This window comes from Coregonus lavaretus (genome assembly GCF_964263955.1).
Source record: "Coregonus lavaretus genome assembly, contig: HAP1_SCAFFOLD_2610, whole genome shotgun sequence".
In the NCBI taxonomy this organism is placed as follows: Eukaryota; Metazoa; Chordata; class Actinopteri; order Salmoniformes; family Salmonidae; genus Coregonus; species Coregonus lavaretus.
Window position 1 is genome coordinate 54,855 of NW_028160218.1, and position 14,619 is coordinate 69,473.

General features: G+C 43.8%; 1 protein-coding gene across 1 annotated transcript in view; it reads right to left on the minus strand.

Moving 5' to 3' along the window:
- The window catches only part of LOC311122015 (methyl-CpG-binding domain protein 2-like), a 55,768-nt gene extending 45,758 nt beyond the window's left edge, over window positions 1-10,010 (minus strand). Inside the window, exon 1 of the mRNA XM_084196443.1 lies at window positions 9,807-10,010. Coding sequence (XP_084052569.1) covers window positions 9,807-9,995 — 189 coding nt within the window. The 5' untranslated portion in view covers window positions 9,996-10,010. The remainder of the gene's footprint in view (window positions 1-9,806) is intronic.
- Between the last annotated feature and the right edge of the window lie 4,609 nt (window positions 10,011-14,619).

Consider the following 14,619-nt stretch of genomic DNA (forward strand, 5'->3'; position numbering starts at 1 on the left):
ATTTTCATGATGTCCATCCGGTTTGCTTCTATATGCCATATCTTTCTAACTGTGCTCTTTCCCAAAAGCTCCCAACATACAACCTATATACTTATTATGGACACAGCGTGCTTACATTATTAGTTATCTTGTTATTAGTTGTTGTTAGTTGTTATTAGTCCCATCCTTCAGCTCCATTCAACACCTCCCATCTATCTCTTAACACCATCCATATTGGATTTCTATTTGCCATATATTTTTCAACTGTACTGTGATGTCTTACAAAAGTTCTGAACCTTTCTATTCTCATTGTTTCTACAGATTGTAAATTGAAAATAAACATTTTTGCTAAAAGTATTATTATATTATAGATCGACTGACTATGACTTTTCAGATCACCCAGTAGTGCTATCTGCAGGGTTAGCTCCAGGTAAATATTGCAATCCTTCAGCCATTCCTGGACCTGTGACCAAAAACAAGCTACAAACGGACAGTACCAAAACAAATTATCTAATGATTCTGTCTCTTCGCAGCAAAATCTGCAGAGCTGGGAGGATTGTATCTAAGCTAATTATTTGCAAATTATTTCAATGTATGCTCAGCAGTGCCTCGCAAGTGATACAACAACTGATCTATTTTGTTATCAAAGCTGGAGTTTTGAAATATAATATGGTCTGAGAATAACTATATTGGCAGACCAGGCATATAGCCAATATGCTGTGATAATGTATTAGGCCTACTGCACAAACCTCATTCCTACACAACTGGTTTTATAAGGTTAATGTTATATTTTTTATGTAATGTTTAAGAAACAATTTGAGCGGTAGACCTCGGCTTACCTTTTGACTGCAAAAGTGATCTTGACTCAGAAAAGGTTGGTGACCACTGCTCTAAGAAAACCAACGGTCCAAACCTCATGTCTCTATCATAACCCTTTCAAAAGCTATTGGAGTTTTTACCCTTAAAGCATGCCCAGAATTAGGGTGACTAAATCAATGGAGGCCAGAGAAAAAAAAGTGGTTAAAAATCAGGGGAAATCACATCACGTCAGCTAGGCTGGATTCTGCGCAAGAATTAAGGCTACATCTTTATTCTTGAGTCCGCAGGACATTAAACAATATAGAGGTAAGATGTATATCGATTTTGAGACATGACATGTAGTATTTTCATATTTGATTATACACTTTTCATATTAATTCAAAATTCCTGTTATTTTTGAAGATTTCTCAACCACAAAAAAGCGTATCTGTCTGAAATGTCAACGGAGCACTGAGCATTTACCAAGCGTTATATTTTCAGAGCTTTTTACATTTAATTCAGCTCGTGTCATGCAAATTTAGCTTTTCAGGACCCATGGGAAGAACTTTGAAGACACATATCACAAAATGTAAAATCCTCAAAAGTTGTTAGGAGAAACCTGCACCACTATGTCAACAGAGCTGTGTGCTTATTATCGGACGTATTAGTCACGAAATAAGACTTTTTGGATATAATGTTTAATGATGTGTTAGAGAAAGACCTCACTGAACGATTCAGCACATGAATAATCATATTTGTCTTGGTAAAATGTATTTTATAACATAAGGAAGTGAAATTTCAACACCAAAGCAAGTTTTCACCCACCCTACAGTGTCCTTCTCCCCCGCTTTCCACAAATAACAATGCGTCTTAACTAGCACTTCTGCCTCGCCACGCTAGCATCGCTCGCCACGCTAGCATCGCTCGCCACGCTAGCATCGCTCGCCACGCTAGCATCGCCCTCAGATGGGTGCTAGGAAGTCAGCAAGCATGCTAGGTACTGCTAGGTATCAACAGCCAATCCAGTAAGGGCTGGAAGCTATAGTGAGCTTTGATAGGTCGATAGTGAATATTTGCATAAAGTTCAGCTTTCTCAAACGTTGGTCTCGCCCTGTTCACGTCCCACGCCCTTGCTCGTGTCGCCCAGCGGTCCCCCTCCGTTGTTTCATCGCCCCCAACGTGTTTGGCATTAACGACTAACGTTACATTTTTTTGTCACGCAAAAAAAAACACATACAATTACTCAGATAAAAAAACGGAATGATTCTGAACACTCCCAAGTCCCAACTTCGGCAGACAAGTATCAAATTCTCGCTGAGGTTTCTAGCAACAAGCATAGGCCGTGTTCGAGAGCACAACACTGTGTTGTTTCATGGGTACATTTTGACTGACTGATCTACAAATAATACTGAGTAGTTATTTATGACGCAAGGTGATTTGTAGATGAGTCAGTCACGACTCGTCTTTAAAGCCGGCTGTAATGTCGAACGCACCCATAAACTAGCTAGCTGGGAAGGGCTCATCAGGACGACTGACTGAACCGACTGAACCAAATCCGTTCCTCTCCACACTCGACTCTCAGCTGCGCGACAAACGTCGTCAATTTGGGCACCCGGCGTGTCCGTATATCGCCTCTCCCTGAAGGGACAGAGAGCAGAGCAACATCCGGTGTTGAGACGGAGAAGCTGTTGCCTCCCAGCTGTATTAACCTGTTCATGGACCCATTCAGGGGTCTATAGCGGGAGTATTTAACTCTTACCAGCCGAACGGCCGGACTACTGCTGGTTTTCTGTTCCACCTGATCATTAATTGCACCCACCTGGTGTCCCAGGTGTAAACCAGTCCCCTGATTAGAAGGGAAGAATGAGAAACAGCAGAGGAAGTGGCTTCCAGGTCCAGAGTTGAATTTGAGGGGTCTATTCAGTGCGGCTTGTAAAAACACTACATTACACTACAATAGAATAGAATAGACCTACACAGCGTATGACCGTCTCCTAGCAGTTCTATTGTAATGTGTTGGTGTTTGTATAGCTCTGCTTAGTAGTGACAGATGAAGTCATGAACTGGTCTTACTTCTCAACATGTAACATGGCTGAAAAGCTGCTCCAGGCCTGTGTGTGTCAGTGTTGTCGACAGTGGCTGTGCGTCCGTGCTTACGTGCATGCATGCTGAAACGGCTGTGCCTACGTGCGTACACGCATGCATGCTGAAACGGCTGTGCCTACGTGCGTACACGCATGCATGCTGAAACGGCTGTGCATCCGTGCGTACATGCATGCATGCTGAAACGGCTGTGCATCCGTGCGTACATGCATGCATGCTGAAACGGCTGTGCATCCGTGCGTACATGCATGCATGCTGAAACGGCTGTGCCTACGTGCGTACATGCATGCATGCTGAAACGGCTGTGCATCCGTGCGTACATGCATGCATGCTGAAACGGCTGTGCATCCGTGCGTACATGCATGCATGCTGAAACGGCTGTGCGTCCGTGCGTACATGCATGCACGCTGAAACGGCTGTGCGTACGTGTGTCGGTGCTAGGGCTGGCACAATTACTGTATAATCGCGTAATGGATGAAGACCGTCATGAATAAATAAAATAACCGTCATAACCGATAAAAAAATACATATATATTTATTTCCTTTTTTGGGGGAAAGAACAACTGATTGAAGACGGGGCGGCCAGACATTCGTGCGGTTGAGTCCGTTTCTGCTGTAACATTGACTACAGCAACATGGATTCTACAACGTGATGAAACTTTGTTGCTCCTTTTGCTGAAACAAGGAAAAGGTATTGGAGAAACCAAGTCTTTGGTTACCTAGGCAACGCCCCCCTCCCTGCAGCTGCACATGTGCCTCTTAAAAATGGTGTGTGTTGCTATGCCACGCCACGTTGCCCTGGGAGCCTGCCTCGTCGTCAAGTAACGCTTCTAAGGCTACGTCCCAAAGGGCACCCTATTCCCCTTTACAGTGGACTGCTAGTGGTCAAAAAGTAGTGCACTATATAGGGAATAGGGTGCCATTTGGGATGCAAGCCAAGAGCGAGGGCTAACAAGGACAGAGGAATGACCGACAGCTCACAGATGTCGAGGGGCTCTGGAGACCAACTTAGATAAACACACATTCGTCAACAAACTACCATCAGTACATTCCTGTGAAGGTGTTTACTACCATCAGTATATTCCTGTGAAGGTGTTTACTACCATCAGTATATTCCTGTGAAGCTGTTTACTACCATCAGTATATTCCTGTGAAGCTGTTTCCTACCATCAGTATATTCCTGTGAAGCTGTTTATTACCATCAGTATATTCCTGTGAAGCTGTTTCCTACCATCAGTATATTCCTGTGAAGCTGTTTATTACCATCAGTATATTCCTGTGAAGCTGTTTATTACCATCAGTATATTCCTGTGAAGCTGTTTCCTACCATCAGTATATTCCTGTGAAGCTGTTTATTACCATCAGTATATTCCTGTGAAGCTGTTTATTACCATCAGTATATTCCTGTGAAGCTGTTTACTACCATCAGTATATTCCTGTGAAGCTGTTTCCTACCATCAGTATATTCCTGTGAAGCTGTTTACTGCCATCAGTATATTCCTGTGAAGCTGTTTACTACCATCAGTATATTCCTGTGAAGCTGTTTACTGCCATCAGTATATTCCTGTGAAGCTGTTTACTGCCATCAGTATATTCCTGTGAAGCTGTTTACTGCCATCAGTATATTCCTGTGAAGCTGTTTACTACCATCAGTATATTCCTGTGAAGCTGTTTACTACCATCAGTATATTCCTGTGAAGCTGTTTACTACCATCAGTATATTCCTGTGAAGCTGTTTACTGCCATCAGTATATTCCTGTGAAGCTGTTTACTACCATCAGTATATTCCTGTGAAGCTGTTTACTACCATCAGTATATTCCTGTGAAGCTGTTTACTGCCATCAGTATATTCCTGTGAAGCTGTTTATTACCATCAGTATATTCCTGTGAAGCTGTTTACTGCCATCAGTATATTCCTGTGAAGCTGTTTACTACCATCAGTATATTCCTGTGAAGCTGTTTACTACCATCAGTATATTCCTGTGAAGCTGTTTACTACCATCAGTATATTCCTGTGAAGCTGTTTACTACCATCAGTATATTCCTGTGAAGCTGTTTACTACCATCAGTATATTCCTGTGAAGCTGTTTACTGCCATCAGTATATTCCTGTGAAGGTGTTTACTACCATCAGTACATGAGGAGCATTGTGAACACTGAATCCGCCACATGTCAATCCTAGCAGGCCTGAAACTGCTCTAAGGGAATCTGCCCTGAGAGTGTTGAGAAAGTAGTGGAACTGCACCTGACGACCAAACACATCCTGCTTCCTCTGTCTCTGTGAGTCAGGTCAGGGTTGTGTTCAGTAGGCACCAAACAGAAGAATAATGTCTGAAACGGTATGAAACAGTACCAATAAAAAAAAAACTACAATTTTTGTTTTCTGTTTTAAAATGTTTTGCCAACATTTTGAACATGGAAGCTCCTCGAAAGCACTGGAGCTTCAGCCCTTTGTGACCCTGACGGCCCTGACCGGTTAGGCCTGGGAGGTGGCAGAATGGACTGCTGTTATCTGTGGATCCAGGGTGTTCTCCAACACAATGATTAGAACACACGAGGGAGGAGTTACTCTCACTGCAACCGCTACAACCAACGGTCGGTGCTCCCTTACCAACATACTGACTGACTGTACGTTGAACTATGTACAGTGGATGTGGTCCTCCATGTGTACTGACTGACCGTACGTTGAACTATGTACAGTGGATGTGGTCCTCCATGTGTACTGACTGACTGTACGTTGAACTATGTACAGTGGATGTGGTCCTCCATGTGTACTGACTGACTGTACGTTGAACTATGTACAGTGGATGTGGTCCTCCATGTGTACTGACTGACTGTACGTTGAACTATGTACAGTGGATGTGGTCCTCCATGTGTACTGACTGACTGTACGTTGAACTATGTACAGTGGATGTGGTCCTCCATGTGTACTGACTGACTGTACGTTGAACTATGTACAGTGGATGTGGTCCTCCATGTGTACTGACTGACTGTACGTTGAACTATGTACAGTGGATGTGGTCCTCCATGTGTACTGACTGACCGTACGTTGAACTATGTACAGTGGATGTGGTCCTCCATGTGTACTGACTGACCGTACGTTGAACTATGTACAGTGGATGTGGTCCTCCATGTGTACTGACTGACTGTACGTTGAACTATGTACAGTGGATGTGGTCCTCCATGTGTACTGACTGACTGTACGTTGAACTATGTACAGTGGATGTGGTCCTCCATGTGTACTGACTGACTGTACGTTGAACTATGTACAGTGGATGTGGTCCTCCATGTGTACTGACTGACTGTACGTTGAACTATGTACAGTGGATGTGGTCCTCCATGTGTACTGACTGACTGTACGTTGAACTATGTACAGTGGATGTGGTCCTCCATGTGTACTGACTGACTGTACGTTGAACTATGTACAGTGGATGTGGTCCTCCATGTGTACTGACTGACTGTACGTTGAACTATGTACAGTGGATGTGGTCCTCCATGTGTACTGACTGACTGTACGTTGAACTATGTACAGTGGATGTGGTCCTCCATGTGTACTGACTGACTGTACGTTGAACTATGTACAGTGGATGTGGTCCTCCATGTGTACTGACTGACTGTACGTTGAACTATGTACAGTGGATGTGGTCCTCCATGTGTACTGACTGACTGTACGTTGAACTATGTACAGTGGATGTGGTCCTCCATGTGTACTGACTGACTGTACGTTGAACTATGTACAGTGGATGTGGTCCTCCATGTGTACTGACTGACTGTACGTTGAACTATGTACAGTGGATGTGGTCCTCCATGTGTACTGACTGACTGTACGTTGAACTATGTACAGTGGATGTGGTCCTCCATGTGTACTGACTGACTGTACGTTGAACTATGTACAGTGGATGTGGTCCTCCATGTGTACTGACTGACTGTACGTTGAACTATGTACAGTGGATGTGGTCCTCCATGTGTACTGACTGACTGTACGTTGAACTATGTACAGTGGATGTGGTCCTCCATGTGTACTGACTGACTGTACGTTGAACTATGTACAGTGGATGTGGTCCTCCATGTGTACTGACTGACTGTACGTTGAACTATGTACAGTGGATGTGGTCCTCCATGTGTACTGACTGACTGTACGTTGAACTATGTACAGTGGATGTGGTCCTCCATGTGTACTGACTGACTGTACGTTGAACTATGTACAGTGGATGTGGTCCTCCATGTGTACTGACTGACCGTACGTTGAACTATGTACAGTGGATGTGGTCCTCCATGTGTACTGACTGACTGTACGTTGAACTATGTACAGTGGATGTGGTCCTCCATGTGTACTGACTGACCGTACGTTGAACTATGTACAGTGGATGTGGTCCTCCATGTGTACTGACTGACCGTACGTTGAACTATGTACAGTGGATGTGGTCCTCCATGTGTACTGACTGACTGGCAGGTGAGAGGAGAGCCGCCAGTAGAGCCTCTGTCTGTATGACCTCTGACCTAGCAATAACGTAGCCTATAACATAGAAATATAATTACTAGAATGGATTCCCATTGATTCGCATTCTATGCTCAACAGCTACTACAACACAGCAACAGATATACTCAACAGCTACTACAACACAGCAACAGATATACTCAACAGCTACTACAACACAGCAACAGATACACTCAACAGCTACTACAACACAGCAACAGATATACTCAACAGCTACTACAACACAGCAACAGATATACTCAACAGCTACTACAACACAGCAACAGATATACTCAACAGCTACTACAACACAGCAACAGATATACTCAACAGCTACTACAACACAGCAACAGATATACTCAACAGCTACTACAACACAGCAAGAGATATACTCAACAGCTACTACAACACAGCAACAGATATACTCAACAGCTACTACAACACAGCAACAGATATACTCAACAGCTACTACAACACAGCAACAGATATACTCAACAGCTACTACAACACAGCAAGAGATATACTCAACAGCTACTACAACACAGCAACAGATATACTCAACAGCTACTACAACACAGCAACATATATACTCAACAGCTACTACAACACAGCAACAGATATACTCAACAGCTACTACAACACAGCAACATATATACTCAACAGCTACTACAACACAGCAACATATATACTCAACAGCTACTACAACACAGCAACAGATATACTCAACAGCTACTACAACACAGCAACAGATATACTCAACAGCTACTACAACACAGCAACAGATATACTCAACAGCTACTACAACACAGCAACAGATATACTCAACAGCTACTACAACACAGCAACAGATATACTCAACAGATACTACAACACAGCAACAGATATACTCAACAGCTACTACAACACAGCAACAGATATACTCAACAGCTACTACAACACAGCAACAGATATACTCAACAGTTACTACAACACAGCAACATATATACTCAACAGCTACTACAACACAGCAACAGATATACTCAACAGCTACTACAACACAGTCAGCTGCTGTGCAACATGGAGAGTAGCACTGATCGTGTTAAGGGAAGATAGGGAATTACCTACAGGCACTGGGTTCATCCCAATAATATCTCATTTCTCCCTGAAGTGTACACTTCACACAAATTGACTACTTGACTACTTCCCACAAATCTAAAAGCATTAGATCACAAACAACAACAACAACAACAGCATTAGATCAAAGAACAACAACAACAACAACAGCATTAGATCACACAGGTCTGATAGGTGTACTGTAGCTAGTGTTGAGGTCCACAAGCATCAATCGTTCAAGAGTGGAATGTTTTACCGGGAACAGGGAAATGTGTGAGTGTCCAAAACATTATGAACACCTACTCTTTCCATGACCGACTGACCAGGTGAATCCAGGTGAAAGCTCTGATCCCTTATTGATGTCACTTGTTAAATCCACTTCAAATCAGTGTCGATGAAGGGGAGGAGACAGGTTAAAGAAGGATTTTTAAGCCTTGAGACAACTGAGACATGGATTGTGTATGTGTGCCATTCAGAGGGTTCATCCCAATAATATCTCATTTCTCCTGAAGTGTACACTCGTTAACAGCTTCCCACAAATCATCAAGCATTGGATTGGTGGAGGCATGGGCTACAGTGGGTATTTCCACCATATTACTTATACCAATCACTTTCAAAATCAGCAAAAAGGGAAGTGAACAAGTGCACACTTTGGGAGGAAGGAGAGATAATTGGGACGTAGCCATTGAGTGAAGAAAATATTGAAGTACACAGGCTAGTCATGAAAACCACTGCTAGCACAGGGCTGAGAACAGTAAGGAGCTGAGAATAGTCTTCTGTGAAAGAGACCTTGGTCTCAATATGACTCCCTGCTAAAATAAAGACTAAATAAATACAATTGGCCATGAGGAGAACATAGTGAATAGCAGTTGATGGCCCCTGATGTGTAGCCCAGGCTAACCTGTACCAGTTGATGGCCCCTGATGTGTAGCCCAGGCTAACCTGTACCAGTTGATGGCCCCTGATGTGTAGCCCAGGCTAACCTGTACCAGTTGATGGCCCCTGATGTGTAGCCCAGGCTAACCTGTACCAGTTGATGGCCCCTGATGTGTAGCCCAGGCTAACCTGTACCAGTTGATGGCCCCTGATGTGTAGCCCAGGCTAACCTGTACCAGTTGATGGCCCCTGATGTGTAGCCCAGGCTAACCTGTACCAGTTGAAGGCCCCTGATGTGTAGCCCAGGCTAACCTGTACCAGTTGATGGCCCCTGATGTGTAGCCCAGGCTAACCTGTACCAGTTGATGGCCCCTGATGTGTAGCCCAGGCTAACCTGTACCAGTTGATGGCCCCTGATGTGTAGCCCAGGCTAACCTGTACCAGTTGATGGCCCCTGATGTGTAGCCCAGGCTAACCTGTACCTTGTTGATGGTGAGATTCTCATTCCGTAGCCTCTGTTTGCTCTTCTGCAGCTTGCTGGGCATCATCTTGCCCGTTCGGAAGTCGAAGCATCCCAGGTCCACCGTGTTGCCTAGGTAACGGGACAGCTGAGGTTTGCTCCGGAACTTCTTCCCCTTGGGACTGAGGGGGAGAGGAAACACAGACAGCATTAGATCACCAACAACAACAACAGCATTAGATCACAAACAACAACAACAACAGCATTAGATCACAAACAACAACAGCATTAGATCACAAACAACAACAACAGCATTAGATCCCAAACAACAACAGCATTAGATCACAAACAACAACAACAACAGCATTAGATCACAAACAACAACAGCATTAGATCCCAAACAACAACATTAGATCACAAACAACAACAACAACAGCATTAGATCACAAACAACAACAACAACAGCATTAGATCACAAACAACAACAACAGCATTAGATCACAAACAACAGCATTAGATCACAAACAACAACAACAGCATTAGATCCCAAACAACAACATTAGATCACAAACAACAACAACAGCATTAGATCACAAACAACAACAACAACAGCATTAGATCACAAACAACAACAACAGCATTAGATCACAAACAACAGCATTAGATCACAAACAACAACAACAACAGCATTAGATCAAACAACAACAACAGCATTATATCATAAACACAGACAGCAGCATTAGATCACAAACAACAACAACAGCATTAGATCACAAACAACAACAACAACAGCATTAGATCACAAACACAGACAGCAGCATTAGATCAAACAACAACAACAACAGCATTAGATCACAAACAACAACAACAACAACAGCATTATATCACAAACAACAACAACAGCATTAGATCACAAACAACAACAATATATAATATAATAATATAATATGCCATTTAGCAGACGCTTTTATCCAAAGCGACTTACATACATTTTTGTGTATGGGTGGTCCCGGGGATCGAACCCACTATCTTGGCGTTACAAGCGCCGTGCTCTACCAGCTGAGCTACAGAGGACCACAACAGCATTAGATCACACAGGTCTGATAGGTGTACTGTAGCTAGTGTTGAGGTCCACAAGCATCAATCGTTCAAGAGTGGAACGTTTTACCGGGAACAGGGAAATGTGGCCGATGTACACTGAGTGTCCAAAACATTATGAACACCTACTCTTTCCATGACAGACTGACCAGGTGAATACAGGTGAAAGCTCTGATCCCTTATTGATGTCACTTGTTAAATCCACTTCAAATCAGTGTCGATGAAGGGGAGGAGACAGGTTAAATAAGGATTTTTAAGCCTTGAGACAACTGAGACATGGATTGTGTATGTGTGCCATTCAGAGAGTGAATGGGCAAGACATAAGATTTAAGTGTCTTTGAACGGGGTATGGTAGTAGGTGCCAGGCGCACCGGTTTGTGTCAAGAACTGCAACGCTGCTGGGTTTTTCAACAGTTTCTTATGTATATCAAGAATGGTCCACCACCCAAAGGACATCCAGCCAACTTGACACAACTGTGGGAAGCATTGGAGTCAACATGGGCCAGCATCCCTGTGGAACGCTTCCGACACCTTGTAGAGTCCACGCCCCGACAAATTGAGGCTGTTCTGAGGGCAAAAGGGGGTGCAACTTAATATTAGGAAGGTGTTCATAATGTTTTGTACACTCAGTGTATTTCACAATGTTACTAAAGCAAGCAGTGTGTATTAATAGCAGCACTGCCAGTCTCGTTATGTGTTGGTAATGGGGCTGTATTAATAGCAGCACTGCCAGTCTCGTTATGTGTTGGTAATGGGGCTGTATTAATAGCAGCACTGCCAGTCTCGTTATGTGTTGGTAATGGGGCTGTATTAATAGCAGCACTGCCAGTCTCGTTATGTGTTGGCAATGGGGCTGTATTAATAGCAGCACTGCCAGTCTCGTTATGTGTTGGCAATGGGGCTGTATTAATAGCAGCACTGCCAGTCTCGTTATGTGTTGGTAATGGGGCTGTATTAATAGCAGCACTGCCAGTCTCGTTATATGTTGGTAATGGGGCTGTATTAATAGCAGCACTGCCAGTCTCGTTATATGTTGGTAATGGGGCTGTATTAATAGCAGCACTGCCAGTCTCGTTATGTGTTGGTAATGGGGCTGTATTAATAGCAGCACTGCCAGTCTCATTATGTGTTGGTAATGGGGCTGTATTAATAGCAGCACTGCCAGTCTCGTTATATGTTGGTAATGGGGCTGTATTAATAGCAGCACTGCCAGTCTCGTTATGTGTTGGTAATGGGGCTGTATTAATAGCAGCACTGCCAGTCTCGTTATATGTTGGTAATGGGGCTGTATTAATAGCAGCACTGCCAGTCTCATTATGTGTTGGTAATGGGGCTGTATTAATAGCAGCACTGCCAGTCTCGTTATGTGTTGGTAATGGGGCTGTATTAATAGCAGCACTGCCAGTCTCGTTATGTGTTGGTAATGGGGCTGTATTAATAGCAGCACTGCCAGTCTCGTTATATGTTGGTAATGGGGCTGTATTAATAGCAGCACTGCCAGTCTCGTTATATGTTGGTAATGGGGCTGTATTAATAGCAGCACTGCCAGTCTCGTTATGTGTTGGTAATGGGGCTGTATTAATAGCAGCACTGCCAGTCTCGTTATGTGTTGGTAATGGGGCTGTATTAATAGCAGCACTGCCAGTCTCGTTATATGTTGGTAATGGGGCTGTATTAATAGCAGCACTGCCAGTCTCGTTATGTGTTGGTAATGGGGCTGTATTAATAGCAGCACTGCCAGTCTCGTTATGTGTTGGTAATGGGGCTGTATTAATAGCAGCACTGCCAGTCTCGTTATGTGTTGGTAATAGGGCTGTATTAATAGCAGCACTGCCAGTCTCGTTATATGTTGGTAATGGGGCTGTATTAATAGCAGCACTGCCAGTCTCGTTATGTGTTGGTAATGGGGCTGTATTAATAGCAGCACTGCCAGTCTCGTTATATGTTGGTAATGGGGCTGTATTAATAGCAGCACTGCCAGTCTCGTTATGTGTTGGTAATAGGGCTGTATTAATAGCAGCACTGCCAGTCTCGTTATATGTTGGTAATGGGGCTGTATTAATAGCAGCACTGCCAGTCTCGTTATATGTTGGTAATGGGGCTGTATTAATAGCAGCACTGCCAGTCTCGTTATATGTTGGTAATGGGGCTGTATTAATAGCAGCACTGCCAGTCTCGTTATGTGTTGGTAATGGGGCTGTATTAATAGCAGCACTGCCAGTCTCGTTATATGTTGGTAATGGGGCTGTATTAATAGCAGCACTGCCAGTCTCGTTATATGTTGGTAATGGGGCTGTATTAATAGCAGCACTGCCAGTCTCGTTATATGTTGGTAATGGGGCTGTATTAATAGCAGCACTGCCAGTCTCGTTATATGTTGGTAATGGGGCTGTATTAATAGCAGCACTGCCAGTCTCGTTATATGTTGGTAATGGGGCTGTATTAATAGCAGCACTGCCAGTCTCGTTATGTGTTGGTAATGGGGCTGTATTAATAGCAGCACTGCCAGTCTCGTTATATGTTGGTAATGGGGCTGTATTAATAGCAGCACTGCCAGTCTCGTTATATGTTGGTAATGGGGCTGTATTAATAGCAGCACTGCCAGTCTCGTTATGTGTTGGTAATGGGGCTGTCAACGTAAGAAACACTTGTCAGTTGCCACATGTACTTAGGCTAAATACTAGATATGAGGGCGACTTTCCCGGGAATTCAATTCTTCCAAGAAAAATGTGACTCATCGTTCTCAGGATGGAGGAAATGTTTAAAGGCTGCATGGAGGGCCATGTTATGTGGCAGTGGATCAATGGCATCACAACATAACCCTGGTCAAACCCAGCAACATAACCCTGGTCAAACCCAGCATGGCATCATAACCCAGCAACATAACCCTGGCCAACCCCAGCATGGCATCACAACCCAGCAACATAACCCTGGTCAATCCCAGCATGGCATCACAACCCAGCAACATAACCCTGGCCAACCCCAGCATGGCATCACAACCCAGCAACATAACCCTGGCCAACCCCAGCATGGCATCACAACCCAGCAACATAAATGTATCATGGGTCCCTGATCTGTACTATACAGAAATACATAATGATGATATGAAAGTCATGCTCTTCATGGGGATGTATCCTGAATAGGAACACACAGGTAGAAATATGCAATATCATTCTTTGCATATTTGGGTTTTATTCTACACAAAGGCTATTATTTTTAATGAGCTCCGCCCCCAAACAAGACCCCAGGTGGTGAGGGTAGACAACAACACCTCCGCCACAATGAACCTCAATACGGGGGGGGCCCCCCAGGGGTGTGTGCTCAGCCCCCTCCTGTACTCCCTGTTCACCCATGACTGCGCAGCTACGCACAACTCCAACTCAATCATCAAGTTTACTGATGACACGACAGTGGTAGGCCTGATTACCAACAATGACGAGACGGCCTACAGGGAGGAGATTAGATGCCTGGTGGAGCAGTGCCAGGAAAATAACCTCTCCCTCAACATAAAAAAAACGAAGGAGTTGATTGTGGACTACAGGAGACAGAAGAGGGAGCACGTCCTCTCCTACAAATCAAATGTTATTTGTCACATGCGCCGAATACAACAGGTGTAGACCTTACAGTGAAATGCTTACTTACAAGCCCTTAACCAACAACGCAGTTTTAAGAAAAAATACCAAAAAGAAAATCACACAAAAAAATACAATATAAAATAATACGAAATAAAAGTAACA